Source organism: Cryptomeria japonica, chromosome 4 (genome assembly GCF_030272615.1).
Source record: "Cryptomeria japonica chromosome 4, Sugi_1.0, whole genome shotgun sequence".
Lineage (NCBI taxonomy): Eukaryota > Viridiplantae > Streptophyta > Pinopsida > Cupressales > Cupressaceae > Cryptomeria > Cryptomeria japonica.
In genome coordinates this window covers 718,760,229-718,782,737 of record NC_081408.1, presented here as the reverse complement: position 1 = coordinate 718,782,737, position 22,509 = coordinate 718,760,229, and the positions used below count along the sequence as shown (strand labels likewise).

Sequence of the window (22,509 nt, the reverse complement as noted above, 5' to 3'; positions counted from 1 at the left end):
TGGTCAACTGGAGATATTGAGATTGCTTAAACATTCAATCATTGTTGAAATATTGATATGTATCTTTATGATAGTATCTATATCCTTGATGATTTGAAAATCACTAATCACCTTAGAAGATCGCATCAATTCCAGTAGAGTTGTAATTTCTTGGCAATACTGAAATTGGTAGAATCTTACCAAGTCTAGCTTACATTGAGTCATTCTTAGGATTAGATTAGTATTTATCCCTTGAAACCCTCATCTTTTGATATTTTTTGAGAATCTGTTAAGTATTAGGAAAATCCTGTTCCTGCAGTCAAACGAGAGTGACACGAACAAAGCTTTCTCAGAAAGTGCGTAAGACCCCTTGAAGAAACAGCATTTACAACGACCACTGGTGCTTATCCACACGTAGAGATCCTACAACGAAGAACCTTGAAGTTACCCTGATTGATCCTTTTCGCGATATCTTCAGCATTCAAAGGCTTTAATCAAGAGAGGATAAGGTACCATTTGGGTATTTTATTCTGTGTTTGGTTGTGTACAAAATACACATCAACACGAATCAAAGATACACACACTGATCCACTCCAGGAGAAAGAGAGGACCGAAACACATCTTCCAATAATCAATTCACTGATTTGCAATCACTGGAACCTAACTAACAACATATCCACACGCTACACATCCATATAAGTATTTTCCGATCAAAACATACTCTCCAATGCAAATAACTCAAAACCGGATCTCCACACGCTACGGTGAGACCCATAACATAACAAACACGCTTCCACAAATCATATCCAGACCTAAGGATAGGTCAAACATAGAATCTCACAACCAGCAACGATCAATGCCACAACATCTGGAGAGCACAAAAATGTTTCCGGACCACAAAACCATCATATCCATGATACCGAAACTATATCCAATGAAGATAACAATAACACTCAACATCAGCAACAGATTCCGGACCCAAGCACTTCCGGAACAACCAATAGAACAATTGCACCAACAACACTGCAAGATAACTTTGCACCACAGACATTCCGGACCAATCCGGAACAACAAGTTTGACATCAATGACAACCACAGCAACACATCAATGCATACTTCCAACAAGTAGTTGATCAGATCATGCCAACCTTGTAAAATATTCAGTTCAGTTACTTTAACTAGATATTGTGATGCATTAGAGGTTAAATATTATTAATTTTTTGCATTAAAAACCAATTCACATTGCCCATATTCACATTTTCTCTTTAAATGGACACAGGTTGTTTTCAAGCTGAGCTTTCAATTTATAATTACCCATAACGTACTGAATTGACTGGAGTATATGCATTTTCTGCTAAAATGGACATAAATGCTAAGTTCTTTTGACATTTTTGGAAGTATTTCAGCATTTGTGAACTGAAAATGTTGGAAATTTATATTCATGGGTACAGTAGCTTAGCCAAGATAAAATGGAGACTTCAGCATAGAGGACAGTAAGGAATTGAAACTTGAGAATTTTCTTGGCATTGCAGTGATATATTGTTAGGATTGATGAAAAAGCTAGTGAGAAGGCGATCTCAAGATTTAAAGGTTATAATTACATCTGCAACATTGGATGGTGACAAATTTTCTTCTTTTTTCTTCAAATGTCCTGTTCTGAATATTCCTGGCAAATTATTCCCTGTTGAAATATTATATAGCATGGAGCGACCTGCAAGTTACCGTGAGTCTGCTTTACAAACGGCTATAGGTGAGAATGTTCAACCTTACCTGTTCACTTGCTCATTTAGTTTCTTGTTGAGTACATGATAAAATACATGAGAGCAGTTGAATCTTAACTGTTCAACTATTTAAGGATTATGGTTTTTGTACTGCTCTTAAGTTTATATACATATGTATTATTAAGGCTATCAAAATGTGTGACGTATGTGTAAATACTTGTCTCTGTATTTCTCTTTTCTTGTTTTTGTGTATGTGAACAAGTCTTATGGCTGATTGATATAATATTTTGTACAGTGTCAATTTGTCTGTTTCTAGACAACACATATGATAGAACTGTTTCTTCAAATTGTAAGGGCATATCCTTGAGGCATAACTAAAAACCTACAACTACAAAGATAATTTACAAGAATGCACACTATTTAAGATTTCAATGGTGTTTTGCATTAAATGTAAATAGTTAATTGACAATGTATTTACCTCAGATGTAAGCACCAGATTGTCAATAGTCAAGACTTGCAACAAGATTTTTAGATTTAAAGGAGGATAAACTGTTAAGCATAAACAAAGACAACTTTATACTGCCCAAAGTACAGATCAGTATTCAGCTATAAGTGAAGATTTGAAGAGATACCAGAGATATCATAGATGATTGTTGACTATTGGCTAAATTGAAGACCACCAAATCCGCATCTAAGGAAAGAATAGAATGCAAGGAGCTTTCTCTACAAATTTGAAAAGAGGATTTTCTCACACACTATTTTTGTTTGAGTTGTTATGGAAAGGACAAATTAAAATGCTAACAACCAGTCAACCGTTACGCTCCACAACCTTGGAGAGATGAGGAGTCATACAAGGAAACGGTTTTAAAATTTCCTAGCAACTCTTGGTCTCCACAACATGAAATCTATGTAATGTATTATACATATCTGTAATATAATTTACAATCAATTAATCAATATAGATAGTAGATAGGTAGATAGTAATCATATATTCTTCTCAGAAGTATGTCATGTACAAAATGAATAGATAATTAATAATACATTTACTATTTTAGTTCTATATCTCTTTCTTTGCACCTGTTTGTCTCATAAAGCTTCCACACATGCCTATAACTCTATCTAGAGAGTTGTCCATTAGGATTAAACTTGGACCTAGATCACTCATTTTCAAAATTTAGTGCCAATCAATATTACCCTTTATCACACTACACATCCATTACCAAAAAGAAATATAAAGCTACCTGTAATTTATTTGTAACTTGGGATTAATGTCAATGGGTGGTTATACGACCCTTTTTGAGAAGAAATTCTAGTTGGTTGCTTTTGATGAGTTGATTGATCAGAAAGTTGTTCAATATGGGTTTCAATCTCCAGGAAGGACTTTATTATCTAACAAGTTATTTTTTAATTGTCCTTGTTTTGTACCAGATTTACATACCCAACAACCTCCAGGTGACATACTTTTGTTTATGACTGGACAGGTAAGAACAATGTATCTCAAAGTAAACATAATTGCATTCTCTTATTTGAAGTGCAAACTAAAATATTCCTCTTTCCTTGGTTGGGGTTTGAGAGCGTATTTCAATAATGGTTTTTGTGCTCAAGGCTGAGCCACACCAACACATTTGTTTGTAATGCAGTTTTTTTTATAGAATTATTTCATCCTGAGTCTTTTGGATGTTTTCATGCACATTTGCATGTTTCATGGCCTTATCTTGATGAATTACAGAAGATGGATCATATCCTTTAAAGATATTTGCTCTTTTAGATGTTTTTTTAACTGTTTCCCAAACATTTATTTTTGAAACTTGCTGTTGTCTCATAACTTTTAATTTGAGAATATTTTTGCAATCATACGTGCAGGATGATATAGACAAAACCGTTTCAAAACTTGAGGAACGGATTCGGAGTCTAGATGAAGGTTCTTGTATGGATGCCATAATTCTACCTCTTCATGGCTCGCTTCCACCAGAAATGCAGGCAAGAGATACATATTGCTAGTTCTTTTTCCTACATTTAAAAAATATTACATTTTCATCTTTATAAAAGTTTTTCTTTTTCTTTTTGAATACTTTGAATTTTATCTAGGATGATTGCTAAACAATTTTTTGATTTATGATATTGTACATGCTTGCCAAAATGTTTCTATGGTATACAAATATGATAAGAATATGAATTCAATCAATGAAAACATAATTAGGGCACTGAATCTATTAGTTAAATAATCTTGTTGCCCTTATTAAACAATCTACTTAGTCCTTAGTTCATATGTTGCAAACGAAACTGAAGAACCTTTTAAATTATTTTATAGTGACACAAGTTCTCCACATTGCAAAGTTTACTGCGTTTTCCATTTCTATTGTTCAATGGAGTCTCAAATTATGTGAAATCTACATATTAATAGGTTTTGGTCAATAGCATGCACGCTCTACTGAAGAAAAGCTAGATCCCTTTCATCCCTATCAACTCTATCTAAACTTCCCATCATAGGGGGGGTGGGGCACTTGCACTAAGGGTGCATTTTACCTTAAGGTGGCCTTGGATGATGCCCTATCCACCCTAGGAAGCAATAGAAAACCGGGTGTGCATTCGGGAGGCCCTTTCTATCTCTCCCCCAGGATTTGCATGGTCATAACTCTTCCAGGGGTGCATCTTCAAACAAACTAAAATTGGGCTTTGCAGGGTGGGTTTCTAATTATTTTGTAGGGTGATAAATGGTAGAATTATAGTTGGGTGGGTGGGTTAGGTTCCTAGTGAAGTAATATTGTATTCCAAATTACCACCCTGCAAAATAATCAAGTGTGCATTCATAGGAAGATAAAGCAGGGCCCACCCATCCCTGCTAAATAAAGAGTTTAAATGATCAATTCCACTCAATGACTTCCGCTTTAGGGGGCCTTAACAAGTAGTCGATCTAAAAGATGGCTTTAGTCAGTTGATGTTGATGGAAGTTTCATTATTTCAAGGAGTTGCTCGACTGGTGAAAGGCAATGTTTGAAGAAGGGACTTTCAATCTTACAGGCTTGCCTCTAGTTTTCTTCCATCTTTTTAACATTCTTCGAGTGTCTGCTTGCCCTACGGTTTGCCTACCGTATTGGAACATACGAAGAACCTAGGTCATTCTCAACGTGCCAGGTTCAAATGGGTTGGATTCACTAGAGAGAAGGAATAGTGTTTACTCTCTACTGTGTGAATTCTCAAATTGCCAGAAGTAAACAAAATGTAGCAAGTACATGAACACTAACAATAGATATCATTCACAGATAATTCACAGAACATATATGGCAGAAAGATTTAGCTTTATTTCATCATGTAAAACTGGATACACAATAATAATCATAATGTTCCTGTTCTCATTACAACATAGCATATATACTGCCCGTCGGTTGATGGAGATACCAACTGTCGCCAACTACCAACCAATCCCTACGGGAACATTTACATGGCCAATTATTAACTAAACATAACAAGTATTATTCCTATGTCGGCAAATTACCGCCAACAAATAGCTGGAACGATCAAGCAAAACAAGTGGCAAACATTCGGGTGATCACTAGTGGAAAATAGGGTTGGTCATTGGGAAAGGTTCTACAATCAATGCCATTGACCCATCCGACATATTACGTATATGATACAATGACTCCATCTTGCAAGGGACACAACTTGCTAGACAACTCTTCTTCATAACTCTACTTTGGGTGGGAAGGCACGAAAGTTCACAAGTGAACCTCACCGGAGCCCTAACTCTACCAACCAAATTCAAGCTCTAACTCATTAAGCTATACTTTGAGAAAGAAATTTATTAATGGAAGTTCTTCATTGTCCCGATGGTCGAGTGTCTAACCTCACCCATTAAGGCATCCATTCCTTCTCTTCGTCTTGACAATCAACAACTGGACATTCTTTCTCCGGCAACATTAGCAGCAACCACAATTGAGCAACTGACAACTAGACATTCTTTCTTGCCACTGGACAACTGACAACCATAATTGGACAACCGATCTCTCTCTCTTAGTGTTGGACAACCGACAACTAGACATTAAGGCTTTCTCCGAGGAGGGGGCTTTGGTGGTCATAGCTTTGATAGAGAAATATTTGTTATGTAACATGCCGGGGTGGGAACTTAGGAGGCATCCTAGCTCCCACATTTGTTCCTTCCAATAGTACAAAATATGTTTATGAATATCCTAACATGAACGTATTTTTGATTTCCATCTTAGTGTTTGCTGAGCATGAAAAGTGCTTTCTATGAGACTTCCATAATCTCAAAGTTATAAGTCACTCTGTCATCATCCTTTGTTCTTCACAGTGTAGAGATACAATTTCATATTGTTTTCATTGAGAAATAACTTCACATAGTTGTAGCACAATTAGTTGAATATAAGTTGCGAAAACACTCTCATCAAGGGCCAATTCTTTTTGAAAGATGCTGGGCTCATATGATTGAATTTTGCTGCCTCTATTATATGGTATTTATTTGAAGTGTCCCATAGCAGCAAAAATAGTTTGGGGAAAATATCGGCAAACCAAAAATACAAGATTTAAAAAAAAAATTGTTTTAACAAAAAATCAAAATTGTAGAAAAAGAGACAAAAACTACCTCTCTTTTTTTAAATTTAAGGGCATTTTCATAGCATGGAGATATAGAGTGAAAATAAAATAGATATTTTAACCTATGAATTGTAGAATATAGAGTTTTGTTGTTTATATACATATCACTGATTACAATGCATTGCACAAAAGCTTTTACTTGGGGGAAGAATATTAAATTTCTATTGCTTTGTTTCATGTTGTACTGTCAGTTTATGTTGTATGACACTATGTTTTATATGAATTTCACCACTGACTTGTTAAATTATTATAGAAATGTAATGTTTGTTATTGTCTATCGATATTAAACAAAATGGTTTAGAATGCTTTGCTCATTTAGAATGCTTTGCTCATCTCTTGTGCTAGGATCCAGTCTAATTGATAGCCTCTCCCCTTTGGTTCTTTGGAATTGCGCTAGAGTAGATGAGGGAATGATAGTTCTCCATAAAAAACCATATTTTAAATATCTTACAAAATGGTTAGCAGCAGGATAATCTTTCCACTGATTGTAACAATCGGGATTGTTAAGTATTATCTATTGGATATAGTATAATGTCTTGAACAACAGATAAAAGATACTTGTATATGATCCGAAAAATCACATCAATAAAATGTTTAATCATAAATTTATAATATTACTTAGGGACGTATAACAGTGATGGTTTGCATGCATGAGATTGTTCATTGTTGGCAAGATAGAAGTCAAGTGTACAGCTATCCATATGCCATAGATCTAAAATACATCTAATTTACATTCTAATTTATTGGTTCAAATATCCTACACCCATGGAGATAGCGAGCATGCTAGATTTAGTGTCCATCATTCTTGACTTTTCCTTTATTTATCAATAAGATGAACCTCTTCATCACTTGAAAAGCATAAACAAATTCCTTCCAAATTTTTGTTACTCTTTTCTGAATTTCATATATATAAATTGCAATGTATCCGACAAAGCAAGAATCTGACTACAATAGCACTAAAGTCTAAGACATGAGTGGAATTTTCAACTAAAATTATTTCAGAACAACAAACCTACAACCTAACTCATCGTGGAATAGTGGACAAGTTGTCCAATGAGAGGATACTTTCTCTAGTAATTATCAATCTCCTTAAAGGCTTAACACACAAGCAACGAGATTTAGGAAAAATTAGGAATCCACATTGCTGTCTAACACAAAATGTAGAGAATAAAGCACGAGAATTAATGCCTAACAACACAATTGAGATTGATGTCAAACTAACCTTAAAACCTTGTTTGAATTATAAGGTTTAGTGAACTCATAATGGTGCAAAATTATTTTTTAAGAGAAAAAAAGAAGATAATGCAATAGGTGCTTTCTTGATGACTTCAAGGGTAACTGTCTCCAAAGGATTATGAAAGTACATGATAATAATAAATGTTATCACACAACACCAAATGGATTGGGTAGTTATTCCATAGCTTTATGTTTCAAATAACTCAGCTAGCTTCCCAGAGAAACATAACTCAGCTAGCTTCCCAGAAAACTTCACAGCATAGGAGAAAGCCTTTTAAGGTCTGTTAGGACATACAGGAACTAAACACAATAGTCTTTAGCGTTGCCATGAAGTAGCACAAGTTTATACTGAAAAATAATTGCTTCAGAATTGTCAAGAAAACTGGCAGATTCTTAGGAAAAGACATGTTGTTAATGGCCACAAAAGAATTCCTGCAAATAATTAAAATATTAGAATGATGCATAACTTATTGAATTGAGCCCGAAAGGAAGCTACAAGGATGATAAGGAGATTAATTCTAATTTCAATGTATTTTAATCCTCTAGTTGGGTCAATGTAACCACAAGGGTAGCAGGTTGCTACTACGATTTTAGTGAGTGTAACAACTTATGGCAGTGATCCAGGACACTAAACTCTGGACGATTAACTGTGATTTCTGGACAAAAACCCAATGAACTATGATTTCTGGACAATTTTTGGACATTTTTGAGAGTTCAGGATTCTGTAACAGATTGGTGGAGATTAACCAGTGATTTTTGGATGTTTTTTTATGTTTTTTTCACAATTTTTTAATGATTTCAATGGTATAAATCATTGAAAATCGCAGGTCAATAAGTTGCGATTTTTTTAGGGATTAAATTGTGACAGGTGCCAATTTTATAAATATCACAATTTTTGCGATTTTTAAGGATTTCTGCTTCTATGTTTTGAAGTACATTTTAGGTTTGCTTCCTTTATTATGTTTTTTGGACAAAAAAACTTTGCCCTCTGCCTTCTGCTGTCTAGGTTTGCTTATTTTAGGTTTGCGATAATGGGCAATATATTTTGTGGTACTTCACCTTTAATTGCAAGAACATAGTGGGTTATTGTTAAATGAAGTGTACCACAGATAAAAGGGAAGGTTGCAGCTACATTATTATGTACACAGAGGCCATAATTGCAAATTTGTCCTTTTATGTTGAACTTCTATCATTTGTTGGATAAGAAAAGTATAATTGTTTATACAAAGAGTTACATGTTTCCAAGTTTATGATGGAATTTTTGAATGCTTTTTATGGATGTATAATTGGATCATAGGTTTATTCTATGTACACAAAGAAAGTGTGAAAAATGACAATGAACATAATACTTACTACTTGGTTCTAATTTGGATTGGGTGCATTGCTGAAAAAACAGGTTCGAGTGTTTATGCAAGTGCCTCCAAATTGTAGACGTATTATTGTTGCAACTAATATTGCAGAAACATCCCTCACTGTAGATGGCGTTGTGTAAGTATAACATGCATAATATTTCTTCTTGTAAAATAAATTGCTTTTTACAATCTTCCTGATATTGTCAATTGGATGTATGACAAGTGTGTTTTGAATGTTAACAAATTAATTATTATGTAGTTCTGAAAAGCCTTTGGATATGATTAGCCAGAATTTTTGTATCTTTTCCTTACTATTACGAAAAATTTGAAAATTTGCATTTTTATTTTTTTTCAAAAAAAATCCGTGGAAAGGATTGTATCAATTAGATATAAAAGTTACACAAGATATCATTAGTAGACACCTGTTCCATTACATGAACGCCTAGATCCATGTAGAACCAGATACAATAATAACTGATAGTCCAAAGCATTTCTTGAATTTGAAGATTTATGTATTGTTAAATAAGGAAACACTATCTGTTTTCTCAATGTTGTCCTACATGGAAACTGGCAATTTATATTACAAAACTGAGTCTGAAAAAGACAGTTTGCTGAATGTCTGACCATGCCTTATATCTGTAAACTACGATGTTAGTAATTAACATTCAGATTCTAAGAGAGGGTATTAAGAACTGCAGTTTTAGGCAATTCAATAAGCTGTACTCAAAAGGAACATGAGAGCAAACAACAGGCCAATTGAAGACAGAAGGAATTTATGGTGGAGAACCTGAATTCCAGAGAAAACTCCAGCGGAAATGAGGCAAATAGAGCCCTTGTCCAATATATCATATATCCAATGACAGATACACTATTAAATGTCTTATGCAAACAGCTAGCCTGAAACAACAGTCTTCATTTAGCAGGTCACTTGCAATAAATCTCTAATGCTCTCTATCATCTTAAATACAGTCTACTCGTTTCCTACTTGCATTTGGGCATATGCTGTTATCTTTTTGGGAATTGTTGTGATTGTTTAGCTTCTTTGAGCTATAATTTTTCACCTTCCTTTGAGTGGCTGTTGTTCATAGTAGTTCATACACTAACCCCGTGTCCCCATGCGGCTGCTTAAGTCCATTTTCTGCTTAAAAATAAGTAGTTAGAGTGTCCCCATACAAATTTTTAGCTATGGGAAAAGGTTAATTTGGAATCTTTTCCTATTTTTTTGAAGATGCACTGCTTAAAAAATGAAAATAAGCTGTGGAAAAAAGAGGGGGGCTGGAAATAAGCAGCAACTGCATATTAAAAGAAATGCCACATGACTGCACAAATTTCTCTGCCTCTATTTTTACCAATTTTTCCCTCCAAGATTTATTACAAAGATTATTATTAATACTATTCAAATAATTTAATATTTATGTGGGAGAAGAATTTAAGTTGATTGCTTAACTATAAGCAGAAAAAATAATGTTAATGGGGCCACCAGCTCCACAAATTGATCCTTAAAATTTTGAGCAGTTGCTGCTAGCCAAAATAAACTAAGCAGCTGCATGGGGAACTGGCCTAAGGTGTCATTAACCTTGAAAATCCCATGTATAGTAGGTTACCAAGAGATGTGGGTACTTGGAGATTGGTATTGGTATCGGGTTGTCTATTTTTAAAAAATAGAAGACAAGGGTACTTGGAGACGCCACAATAAAATAAAATAAAATAATGTTTAGCATACTTAATGTTGGCAATATGTGTTGTCATTGATGTCAACTTGATGTTAGACAATATATGTTGTCCTTAATTACTGTTAGTTGTTGTGTTGTCATTGATGATATGTTTGGTATGATGATTATCAGTGTAAGAGGAGATTGTTGGTAGCTGTTGTCACTACTTGTCAGTTTTTGTCATTGATATAGAGAATAGATGAATATTGGTTGCAAGTGCTTTGTGTTGTGGATGTCCATCTTCTTGGTGTCTTATGTCTACACTTAGTATGATGTGATGATGTAGATAATGATGTTGATAATGTTCTTGATGGCAAAGATGGTATGATGATGATATCATATTATGATGAGTATTAGATGCATTTAGAAATATTAAAATGAGGATTAGAAACATCGCAATAGAATGAAGATGTTTATGTTGATCTTATGTATGCTACAAAATGGTGGTTTTATTTCTTCTTTGTTCTTGAGTGAGAAAATGATGTTTTTGAGACATTCTGGTCCTTGGAAGATTGATGAAGAAAGTTGTTGCAGGAATGTATGCTAAAAATAGTTTGTAAGAATGCTTCGCATTCCTCTGCGTTTGATGATATGGTCTTGCGGACATGAGCATAATGTTTATGCTATGGACAATGCACTTCTATCTTTTTTGGTCCCTAGTGTTGCACCTGATATGGTTGATGATTGCAGTTTGCTTACAGTGTGACTGTCTATTAGAATTGGTTTGAGAAATGCTCCTCCTTTCTATGCGTTGATGTTTCAGTTGCTACAACTTGGAGGACGTTTTCATAATGTTTGTGTTGTGTCTCAATTCAAGTTTCACATGTTGGTGTTGGTTGCAAGAATTGATTTTGATGATATGTTCATGACTGGTTTTCTTGGCCCTCCGAAATGAAGTGTTCTATATCAGTTGTATTATGCCAGTATGTTCTTTTGATATGATAGTAAGAAAGAAGTATTTGGGGATGGTGTTGGATGTTTAAGGAACGTCCTTGCTTGCTCTGCGTGATGCTAGAAGATCTGTTTGTTGGTGCATTGTGTCTAGTATTTGTGTTTCAAGGTAACTACTTTGGTTTGGCCAACAAAAGTTGTTCTCTTGCTTGTGGTGTATCCTTGGGTGTCTCCACTTGCATTGAAGATTATGTTACATTGTATTTGGGTCCTACCTTGGTGTGTAGGGATCCACATTGGGCTTATTCATCTAGAAGATATGTTTTTGGGCCGACTAGTAATGTGCTACATGGCTTATCTACACGTTACCTTGTTGCCGACTTTGGAGGATGTATGATAGTGTGTGAATTGGTTGAGACAACTTAGAAAGAAGTGATATGACACCTTTAGGTCCTCTCGATCTACTGGATTGGACTACTTTCACCACATTTGGGTTTTGATGAATGTCAATAATTCAAAGACCCATTATAAACTATGGTATGGAACAACTGCCACTGTTAGGTACTTTAGAATCTTTGGAAGCAAGTTACATCAGAAGAGATGAAGAAGATCTTGGAAAGTTTGATTCAAAAACTGATGAAGTAATCTTGCTTGGTTATTCAACAAGAAGCAATGCTTACAAATGTTACAATAGGAGATTCAAGAAGATAGTTGAAAGCACAAATGTTAGAGTAGATGAAAACTAGAATCAAACCACAACCCGAGGATTGTGGAATAGAAGGTGTTCCCAGCATGGCAGATGAAGAAGAGGAAGAAAAAGAAGAAAAGGAAACGGAGGAAAAGGAATAAAAAAAGACACCCAAGACTCCGTCAAGGTATGTTCAAAAGAATCATTCAGAATATCAAATTATTGGTGACAAAAATGAAGGTGTGTAGACCAGAAGAAGACTTGCAAAGGCAAGTGAACAAGTGAATCTTTGCCTTCTATCAAAGGTTGAGCGGGAGCCCAAAACTTTTTTTGATGCAAGCAAGGATGAAAGATATGAAACATTTTTCTAGGCCTGGTTTCTTTAATATTTTGCAGAATTTTTTAATAGTTTTTTGGATAAAACTGTGGGTTTTTTTAATAAAATCAGTGATAGTCATTTTTTAAGATTATTGCCTTGGAATTAGTGCCAGCAGGGTCTGCTATTTGACAAAAAAATTTGACCTTTTTTGCCGATTTGTTAATAAAAAAGTGAAGTTTGTAGCTGAAACATATTTTTGACCTCATTGAAAAATGAAAACGGGAGGGATGGCGTATGCTTTTATGGGCAAATGACCAGCATATCCTATCAAATCATCTGCAGATCAGTTTACTCTCTGTGAATTAGATTATGTGCCATTGTCCCAAGTTGGATGTCATTTTCAGCACACACAATTCCTATATTATTGGCAAGGAGTCCAAGCAAACAATTGCAGTTGGCATAGAGGATCATGGGTTGTATAGGCTAATTGTTAATGGAGAAGTTCAGGGGTGTGTGTTGGCAACCAAGATTTCATTAGCTATCAGTACTCTTTGGCATCATCGTTATGAGTATCTCAACCTTTTTTGTCTCTCTTATCTAGCTTGAGGGAATATGGTTGAAGGTTTACTTGAAATCCAACAACAAATACAAGGTGTTTGCGGAGCTTGCCAAGTAGGGAAGCAACACAAAACTCCATTTTTAGGAGGACAGGTTTAGAGAGCACAAAGGGTCCTTTAGTTGGTTCATGCAAATGCATGTGGAGCAATGAATACATCATTTGTCACTCATGCCAGGAACTTTCTCTTGTTTGTAGAGGATTTCAGTAGGAAATGTGGGTGTTTTTCCTAAAATAAAAATCAGTTGTGTTTAAGAAATTTCAAAAGCTCAAAGCATTAGTAAAAAAAGAGTTGGTTGTTCAATAATCACTCTTAGCTCTAATAATTGAATTCGAAACAAATTCAACGACATTTGTGCTACACACTATCACACATCAATTCGCAACACCCTATACTCCATAGTAAAATGAAGTAGTTGGGAGAAGGAATTGTACAATTACGAAGATGGCCTGTTGTATGTTCGAGAACAAGAGTGTTTTAAAATGTTTTGGGTGGAGGCAGTTTACACTGCTGTGCATTTTCTCAATAGGTCTTCAACACAAGCAATGAAGGAAAAGATCCTAGAGGAAGCTTGGTTTGGGAGGAAACCAAGAGTGAGCCATCTTAAGGTTTTCGTTTCTATTGCATATGTTTGGATTACAGATGCCAAGAGAACCAAGTTGGACTCGAAGAGTCTCAAATCAATGCTCACAAGGTATAGTGACAATCATAAAGTCTACAGGGTGATTGATGTGGACATTGACCGCTTAACTTTTAGTAGGGATGTGGTAATTGGTGAAGAATTTGGGCCTTTCTAGCTCTCTTTTAACATCAAGATTACTGAATATTAGCCTTTGAAGGCTAAAGATTTAGGTGTCCAAACTCCATTCGCTACACCTAAAGGGGGCACTCTGATGATTCTGAACATGTGGGATCACCTAGGAAGGTACTAGTAGTAGTACCAAAGAATTTTCTTTAGGAAAGCCTTTATCAACATCCAAATGATATAGTATCAAGTAGCCCAAGTTATGATGGTAATGCTGATTTGGAAGGATAGGTTTCTCGAAAGATATCAAAGTGGTGGGAAAAAATTGTTAGTGATGTTTGGGATGATGGAATGATCGAGAGGAGATCAACTAGGGGCATGAGGAAGAACAAAGTTAACTTTGTTCTTATAGCTAAGATTCGGGAAGTTTACAAACCTCAAGTGGATTATTTTAGATCTTTCACCAGGGAAGAAACCCATTGGCTGCAAATGGGTTAAAAGTCAAGTACAAAGATGATGATACACTTGACAAGTACAAAGCATGATTAGTGGCTGAAAGGTTCTCGCAGAGAGAAGGTACTGACTGTTGTGTTGTAAACACACATGCCTCGTTACAAATGGGGACCTGTTGATGTGTGTTTTATGCACATAACATTCAGAATAAAATACCAAAGCACTTTACCCTCTCTTGAACAAAATCACCTCAGTTGCTAAGGGTAAGATCAACTAAAATGATTCCAAGGTTTCTACAGTCAGGTCTTGACGAGTGGGTAACTCAATGGTCGATGTGAATTGCTGTTTTCACTTGGGGACTTACACAATTGTTCGAATCAATTTCTCTTATCATGGATGTGTGGAATGGGTGTGTTGATAACCTAGGATATGGCAATGTAGTTCTGGACTCAAGACTTACTAAAAAAATGGCAAAAGGGAATAGGGTTCAGGAAATATATTCTAAGCCTAGGAATGTAGGAAATGATGAATAAGTTCAGTGGAATCAAACTAGGCAAGGTCTCACCATCAAGTCAAACGGATTTTGACATGAGCTTAGTGCAATCATCTAAGTTATACTTCATAGATTTTCAAACTATTATCATCAAGCATTGAGACCATCCAAGTTGATGCATAACAATGGATATGTAATAATCGAAGTTAAGTTTGCATAAATTTCCAGTTGACCACGCAAGGCACACTTACAATCAACAAGAGGCTAGTGGTATGGATTAATAGATTCCACACAAATATACTCAACAATTCTTTCATTCAATCTAACAAACATTGAAAGCAAATTCTAATCTAACTTGGAGGAACTGAGAACCTTGAATGCAAAACAACACTTGAAAGACAAAATCACCATCACGTCGAACAATGATTTATATTCAAATAGCTGCAGCATATACCAACAATTCTACAAAACTCTCTCTTACAAATGAGAGGCAATGGGGTATATATAGAGTCTCATACAAAATGGACGGCCAGGATTAAAACTAAATCAAGGGCCAAGATCATGCCAACAAAACCCTAGAGTTGCCCTAATTAGTGTTTACATAAAAAATGGAGCCACCAACATATGGCCTAATAGAAAGATACCTAGTTTGAAAATATAAGGAGTTCATGGAGCAATAAGGAGAAGGGAGATATAAGGAGTTCATGGAGCGATAAGGTGAGGGAGGTATAAGGTGACCTAGTGGAGTGATAAGGTGAGATAATTAAGAGTGCAAATTGTGGAGGTGTTAATACCTCATCATTCAAAAAGATAATGTACTTGGGGATGGGGTCCCCCGATGTGGCCCTACTAGTTCATAGCTCCAATCAAAAGCGATTACCGAGCAAAAAATAAATAAATTTATAAACATATATAAATAAATAAATATAATATTTACACCGAAGGTGTACCCTATATGAAGTGGAGTGGCTCACTTGAAACATCAACGATGCAAATTGTTTTAGAGGGGATGCAAGACGATGAAAGTCATCTCACTCGTTGAATTTTTTCTATTTTCCGTTCATCGATTTGTGAGTTTTTTGCGTCCGTTGATCATTTTCCGTCATTCTTTGTCGTCCTCCGTTTTTTGCCTTCCCATTTTCCGCGAGCTTTCTTTGCATCGAACGCTCTTAACTCCGTTCCATTATTTCCGCATTCCAATTTACTTCTTGACTGTATAAGACGATGAAAGTCATCTCACTCATTGAATTTTTTCTATTTTCCGTTCATCGATTTGTGAGTTTTTTGCGTCCGTTGATCATTTTCCGTCATTCTTTGTCGTCCTCCGTTTTTTGCCTTCCCATTTTCCGCGAGCTTTCTTTGCATCGAACGCTCTTAACTCCGTTCCATTATTTCCACATTCCAATTTACTTCTTGACTATATAATGGAAAACACACATCACTTAACTTTTTCTTCACCTTCTTGTGCCCCTAGAAGATCTCTTGTTCATGGAGCTTCTGCAATGTCTCCATTGTTTGTATCTTTGCACTATTAGCTAAGCCCAAAAGCACCTCAGTGGGGCTCAAGCCGGACTTGAACTTGCCTCAATGTAGCTCAAGACAAACTTGAACTTGTGACCTTCTCGATCTCCATTTTCAGCCCTTGCATTTGTGTAATGGACACCCCCTGTTCGGTACTAAATTTATGTCCTTTTTACTTAGTGTAATTTTGTCAAACAGTTGGCGTGCAAGCTGACTACTGGATTTTTTGGTTCTTGATTTGCTATAGGATAAATTTGGTAAACTGATATTTATTGTAAAGCTTTCAAAGTTTATTCAATATAAAAATAACCAGACATATCAAATACCAAAAACAAGAGGATTAATGCTGATGGTATTTATTTAATTCCAACTCCAAGCATACAAATCAGATTTGAAGAATATTACAGACCATATGATAATAAACAAATTCAAACCTGGACTCCACAAGTATAGAACCTGCTGAAAACACTGTTCATGCACTGTAGCTGCACTATTCACGGCACTGTAGCATTTTTACTATTCACGCGGCACTGTAGCAAAAACACTGTTCACGCGGTACTGTAGCAAAAACACTGTTCACGCGGTACTGTAGCAAAAACACTGTTCACGCGGTACTGTAGCAAATCACTATTCATGCGGTACTGTAGCAAAAAACACTATTTTCAAATCTGCACTTTCAAACCCCTGTAAAAACATCATGCGAGAGCACCAAATGAAGCCCAATGTGTTTCCTGAATGAAAACACCATTAATCCTCCTGACTGTGTCTTTCAACAGCGAAGAGAATGCTAGCAAAGAGGGATTCCGTCCTCCAAGCCCAATAATTAGATTTCTACGAAATCCAACAGCATAACATTAATTCATCCCAGCACCCCCAAAAGAGAGCTCTCAACCTCCATTTATATCTTCTCCCTGGATGCAAACACTTCATTTCCTAAATGTGGGATAATACAATTAGAATAAAATATTATTTCCACAATGTACCATTAAAGGGAACTTTTAATATTTTAAACATTACTTTATATTCCCAACCTTATAAAATAACGATAAAGTTAAATATTTAATTTAACTTTACACTTTATCGTTAAATATTAAAACATTGTTGATAATCCCTTTAAATCATTGTCGCCTTCAAATATTTTTACTGATAGTTATGCCAACCAGGGAAACACTAAAAATTTCAAGTCACTGCTTGGAGACTAACTTACTATAAATAGTAAGTGTCTAGAAACCCTGTCAAAGCAGCACCGATTGGCCTGAAATCGAAAACACCTAGGCCAAAACACCTCAGGATCCCATCAATGTCCTTGTTAGCCTTCGGGACCATGTCAGAATAGGCTAACGACACCCCATATCATGTTGCGCTAAAAAGGGGACATTACAATCTGCAATACTACTTTGGAATAATAAGCGAGTGACAGGACCACAAAAATTGTATTAAAGAAACATTAGATGTAGGAAATATAGATATTCGTATAGGTATAATTTAGAAAGCTACTAGGCCTAATGCTTCTTTTTTAGGGTTTCAATGTAAGAGATCAAATAATCTCATAAATAGATATTGTTTGCAATTATCATATTGCTCCTTGGTGTTCGGTTTTATATAAGGTTGTATATTTTTTGTTACAGATCTTCAAATATTAAATAATGGCCATTAAAGATGTTTGGCTTTAATAAGCCATAGGCCACAAGTTTGAATCTCATTGCTTTGAACATTGATAGACAAAATTCTACTTTTTAACACTTTCTTAGCCCTTTATGGTTCTTGAAATTATAAGGATGGGATTACATAAAATATGCTGAATTAGGATGGAATTACAAAATATATTGAATTACTTTCGACCAAAAAAAGTCTATTGAATATGAACTTGCATGGGAAAAGAAACTTGAAAACTGATAAATGAGTAAGAAAATCACAGGTCAATTACTCATTATTTAAGTTTGAGTAGAACAAGGTTTGTTCAAACTCATGAATTGTTACCTTACCTTTCACCTCATACATGTCTCTCTCTTCCCTATATTTTCCACTCTCTCTCTCTCTCAACTCTTTATTACTCCCTCCATATCTCTATCTCTATCTCTATCTCACTCACAAACACTCCTTATTTCTCCCTCCCCATCTCTATGTCTATCTCTCACCTCCTCATAATCTCTCCATTACTTATCCTATAACCTCTTTTTATCTCTCACTCTTACATACTCTTTCTTTATCTTCCCATATCATTATATCTATCCCTCTTATTCACTCTCTCTCTCTATATACCTCTTTAGCTCTCTCTCTAGCTCTCTCTCTCTCTATATATTTATCTCTTTCATTCTATATATATCTCCCTCTTCTCTAGCTATTTATCTCTCCATAACCTTCTCTCCATATCCATCTCGATCTACATCTCTATCTTCCTCTCTATGTCCTTACCCTTCTCTCTCTCTTCATCTCTCTCTTCCCCCCTATCACTCACCATTTCTATCCATATCTCTTTGTCTCTTCATATTGGAAAAATAAACGAGCCTATTGCTAATGGAGCTTGATTATCTTCCCAATTAGAAGGCTTTTTTTGACATGTTTGGAAGGATGCGTACCTAATTTGAAGCTATCACTTATCCATTGAGACCTTTGTTGAACAAACAATATCATTTGCTAAATGGCCTCCCACTTGATCTCATGTACTACACAATTTTTTGCAACTAATAGACCTGAAAAATGTCCTAATTAAACTTCCAAATCTCTTCAGTGTACCCATTGCACAACAAGGTGCGATTGCTAGTATAAACTATATAAAATGTTATAGCCCTAAAAAAGACAAATAAAAACAAATATGTGATAAGAAGAACGCGCAGCAAAAATTGCAAATGGAGGTTGCTCATGCGAACAGTGCAGGTTGCATTTCCAGCTTTGCTTACACAACAATGCAAAAATGAAGATGTGCAAGGAAATGAAAGTCAGTGGGGAAATGGAGAAAGCTGATGGATGTTGCTGTATGAATAAAGGCCGAATTTTAACAAATTTTGTAAAAATATTTGAAATTCGCCAAAATTCGAATTTCATGGATGAAGTTCAGCAAATGCTGTGACTTAGCTGACTACTATGGAAAGCCGCCCTTTTTGTCCATGTGCAAGTGACATTTGTTCCTACATGAATCCCTGCCTAACATGAGAAACCGCTCACACTTGTCCATGGACACCTCAAAAACGTGTTCATATTGTCCTTAGGAAAATGGAAATCCTACCAAGGACAACTCAAAATGAAATCAATGACTTTGGAAGGCCAACTTGCATTGCAAAAGACTTGAAGAGTCCCTCCAAAATAAGGTGTATAAAGTGAGCGCCTAAATAATCAAAGCTGGCCGACCTTGGAGAGGGGTCTAAAAACTTTTGAATTTGAAATTTTAAAAGAAGGAAAAGATGAATCAAGGCCTAGCCGACTTGACATCAGATCAATACAAGTGAAAAAGCCAATAAATTTACCATCTAGGTCGGCCTTTGTGAGGAGATTGGAATTCCTAACATGAAGCACCTATATATGAAAGGATCAAAGCATCATTTTCACATCAAATTTTATACAATTCAAGGAAAATTTACGCAGAGCAGAGTGAATTTTAGCAGACTAGAGACTAATTCTCATTAAAGTTAGATCTAAAGCCCTAAGGAGGTGCGAATTTGGGAGGGGAAAAGAGTTACATATGCAGATTTAGGCGAAATCCTTCATCAAAAGGCATTTTCCAGACCTGCATCATCAATTTCAAGTGCAATTCCACAATTCTCAAGTCATTCCCAGATCATCAAGGATGAAAATCAGACTGTGTTAAGGTTTGGTTTATTGGAAAAGCGTGAATGAAAGGGTTTTAGAAGGGTTTTTGAGGCAAATTTGATGAATTCTTGCTGTTATTACTTTACATTGAATAATGATTTTCATGGCAATCATTTTAAGATTGAATTCATGAAGTTTCCACAGTCCATATTGATATGTTTGTAAATCTTCTGGATTCAACTGTGTAGCTAGAAGATTTACAAACATAATATTTTTTAATATCTTCAAATTGAATTTAGAGTGCAAATTGAATTCTCATTGTCTTATCTCAATCCTCTTGCATTTTATTTGTGTGTTTTGGAATTTCATTTACTTAGGGTTTTATTCACCATCATATTTCAAGGTTTTCCCTTTTCTTTTTCATGTTCGATGCATGAAATGAGTGTGTGGAATGGTGGAGAAAAGATGAAGATGCAACATGGAGGATACGTCTACAACAAGAACATCAAGAATCCAAGGGATGGTTGCTAGAAATCAAGTACAAGGAAGCGTATGGAAAAAGGAGGAGGACTTCACAACGTGAGAAAGATATCAAGACATTCAAGAGGATCACAAGGATGAAAAACATAACGACCTTGGCTTTCCCTTGAAAATCCAAGATCAAGATGGACGACTCAACTACTACAGGGAGATGAAATGCAAAGTATCATAAAGAATTCCAAAAATGAAGAAGGAAGATAGCGAAAGATGAAGAAGAGTTAATCAAAGATGATGTAATTTGGGAATATGAACCATCGCAATCAGCCAAAAGGCTAGATGAAGTTGACAATCACAAGGTATTACTACAAGGTGCAAGGACTGCTTTGTGATGAACAATTGAACATTATAGGAAATACAAGCTGAGGTGGAGCCCACTCATCATCAGCTAATCAAATAATGACAAGTCGGCATGTCCGGATTCATTGAACCTGACTCATCCAAAGGAGAACAAGTGGACAAGTGGATGCATTGAATGAACTGCCATCATCTACTCCTTGCAAATTGTGTCATTTGGGCTATGTTAATTATCATTGATCCTTTTCCTCAAAAGGATATGTATTCAAAGCAATATAATTTTCTCATTGGATAGAATTAAATGTAAGGTGGTGGTTGTTATAAGTAATCCAATTAGGGTTTCCTTGAATTATCTTGGCCATTGATTTAGAATCAATCTGGGCCCTTCATTTGTAATTGGGAAGTCTATATAAGGCTTACACTTCTCATTTGTAAATGTTAATGATTAGAAGCTCATAGTTAGGAAGCAAGTAGCAACAGTAGTTGGAGGAGATTAGAGATTGTTGCAAAGACTATGATGGAATAAATACACGATTTTCATTGAAGATATGGTTTAACTTTGTGTGTTGTTTCAACATTTTGCATGGTTTCTACTTCTTGAGTTTTAGTTAAAGTTACATTGATTTTGATGGAGAAATGTGAAGATGTTTGATGGAATTCTGGTTCATACCATTTGTAGTTTGTTGATTACAAATTGCAATGTATGGTTAATCTGAACATAATTTAGCACTAGTTTGATTGTGGATGTTCATTTGAATTGCACCAGCATTGGTATTTGGATGAATGCTAACAATACGAAAATCCTTCGTTACCTTTGGAGATTGCATCATCTTTGTGTAGTTGTTTTCTCATGGCGAAGCAAAGCTTGCATTATGGAATCCATCTACCAAAGCACTATCCATCATTATCATTGTCCTTACGTTTTAGATTAGATTCCCTAAACCTTTATCTTTTGTCTTTTATTTGAAGTTTAAGTTAGTTAAGAATTCCAGTTCCAGTGAACAAAGCATAAGTCCATTTGTGATATCAACAAATCACATCATTCACTTAGTCTATCCATCATAAAGTTGCATTGTAAACCTTGGGGTTCCCTTATTTGATCACGTTGTTTAGAACTTGAGGTTTCCTTGTTCAAGAGAGGATAAAATGCTTTGTATTTTATTCTATGTTGGTGAGTGTCACAAAACCGGCATCAACATTGACTATGAGGAGAACTTTGATCCTACAACAAAGATGAGCACCATCCATCTAGTTTTAGCCATGGCAACACAATTTGGTTGGAAAGTCCATCAAATGGTCATTAAGAGTGCCTTCCTGTTGATGTGTCTTTTGTACACGACCAAACACAGAATAAAATACCTAAAGGTACCTTATCCTCTCTTGAACAAAGTTTCCCGACTGCTGAAGATCTCGCCGAAGGATCAGTCGGAGTAACTCCAAGGTTCAGGTATGTAGGTTCTCTACGTGTGGATAAGCTCTTTGCGGTACGATGTGATTTTGCTGGAATCACAAGGGGACTTACATTCGACTGCCTAAGCGTCTGATTTGCTTTGGATATCACTGGAACGTGAGATTTTATTGGTTCTTGAT

The 22,509-nt window shown here is 35.6% G+C and overlaps 1 protein-coding gene across 3 annotated transcripts in view; it reads left to right on the top strand.

Moving 5' to 3' along the window:
* LOC131032097 (probable pre-mRNA-splicing factor ATP-dependent RNA helicase DEAH4) overlaps nucleotides 1–22,509 on the top strand; it is a 187,519-nt gene that overhangs the window by 30,481 nt on the left and 134,529 nt on the right. For 2 of the 3 annotated variants that reach the window (XR_009103377.2, XM_057963016.2), the window contains exons 4-7: nucleotides 1,512–1,729; nucleotides 3,129–3,181; nucleotides 3,564–3,680; nucleotides 8,944–9,035. Coding sequence is in view for 2 of the 3 variants with exons in the window: in XM_057963016.2 (XP_057818999.2) it covers nucleotides 1,512–1,729; nucleotides 3,129–3,181; nucleotides 3,564–3,680; nucleotides 8,944–9,035 (480 nt within the window). In the remaining variant the exon portion in view is untranslated. The remainder of the gene's footprint in view (nucleotides 1–1,511; nucleotides 1,730–3,128; nucleotides 3,182–3,563; nucleotides 3,681–8,943; nucleotides 9,036–22,509) is intronic. The other variant, XM_057963017.2, reaches the window with a different exon arrangement.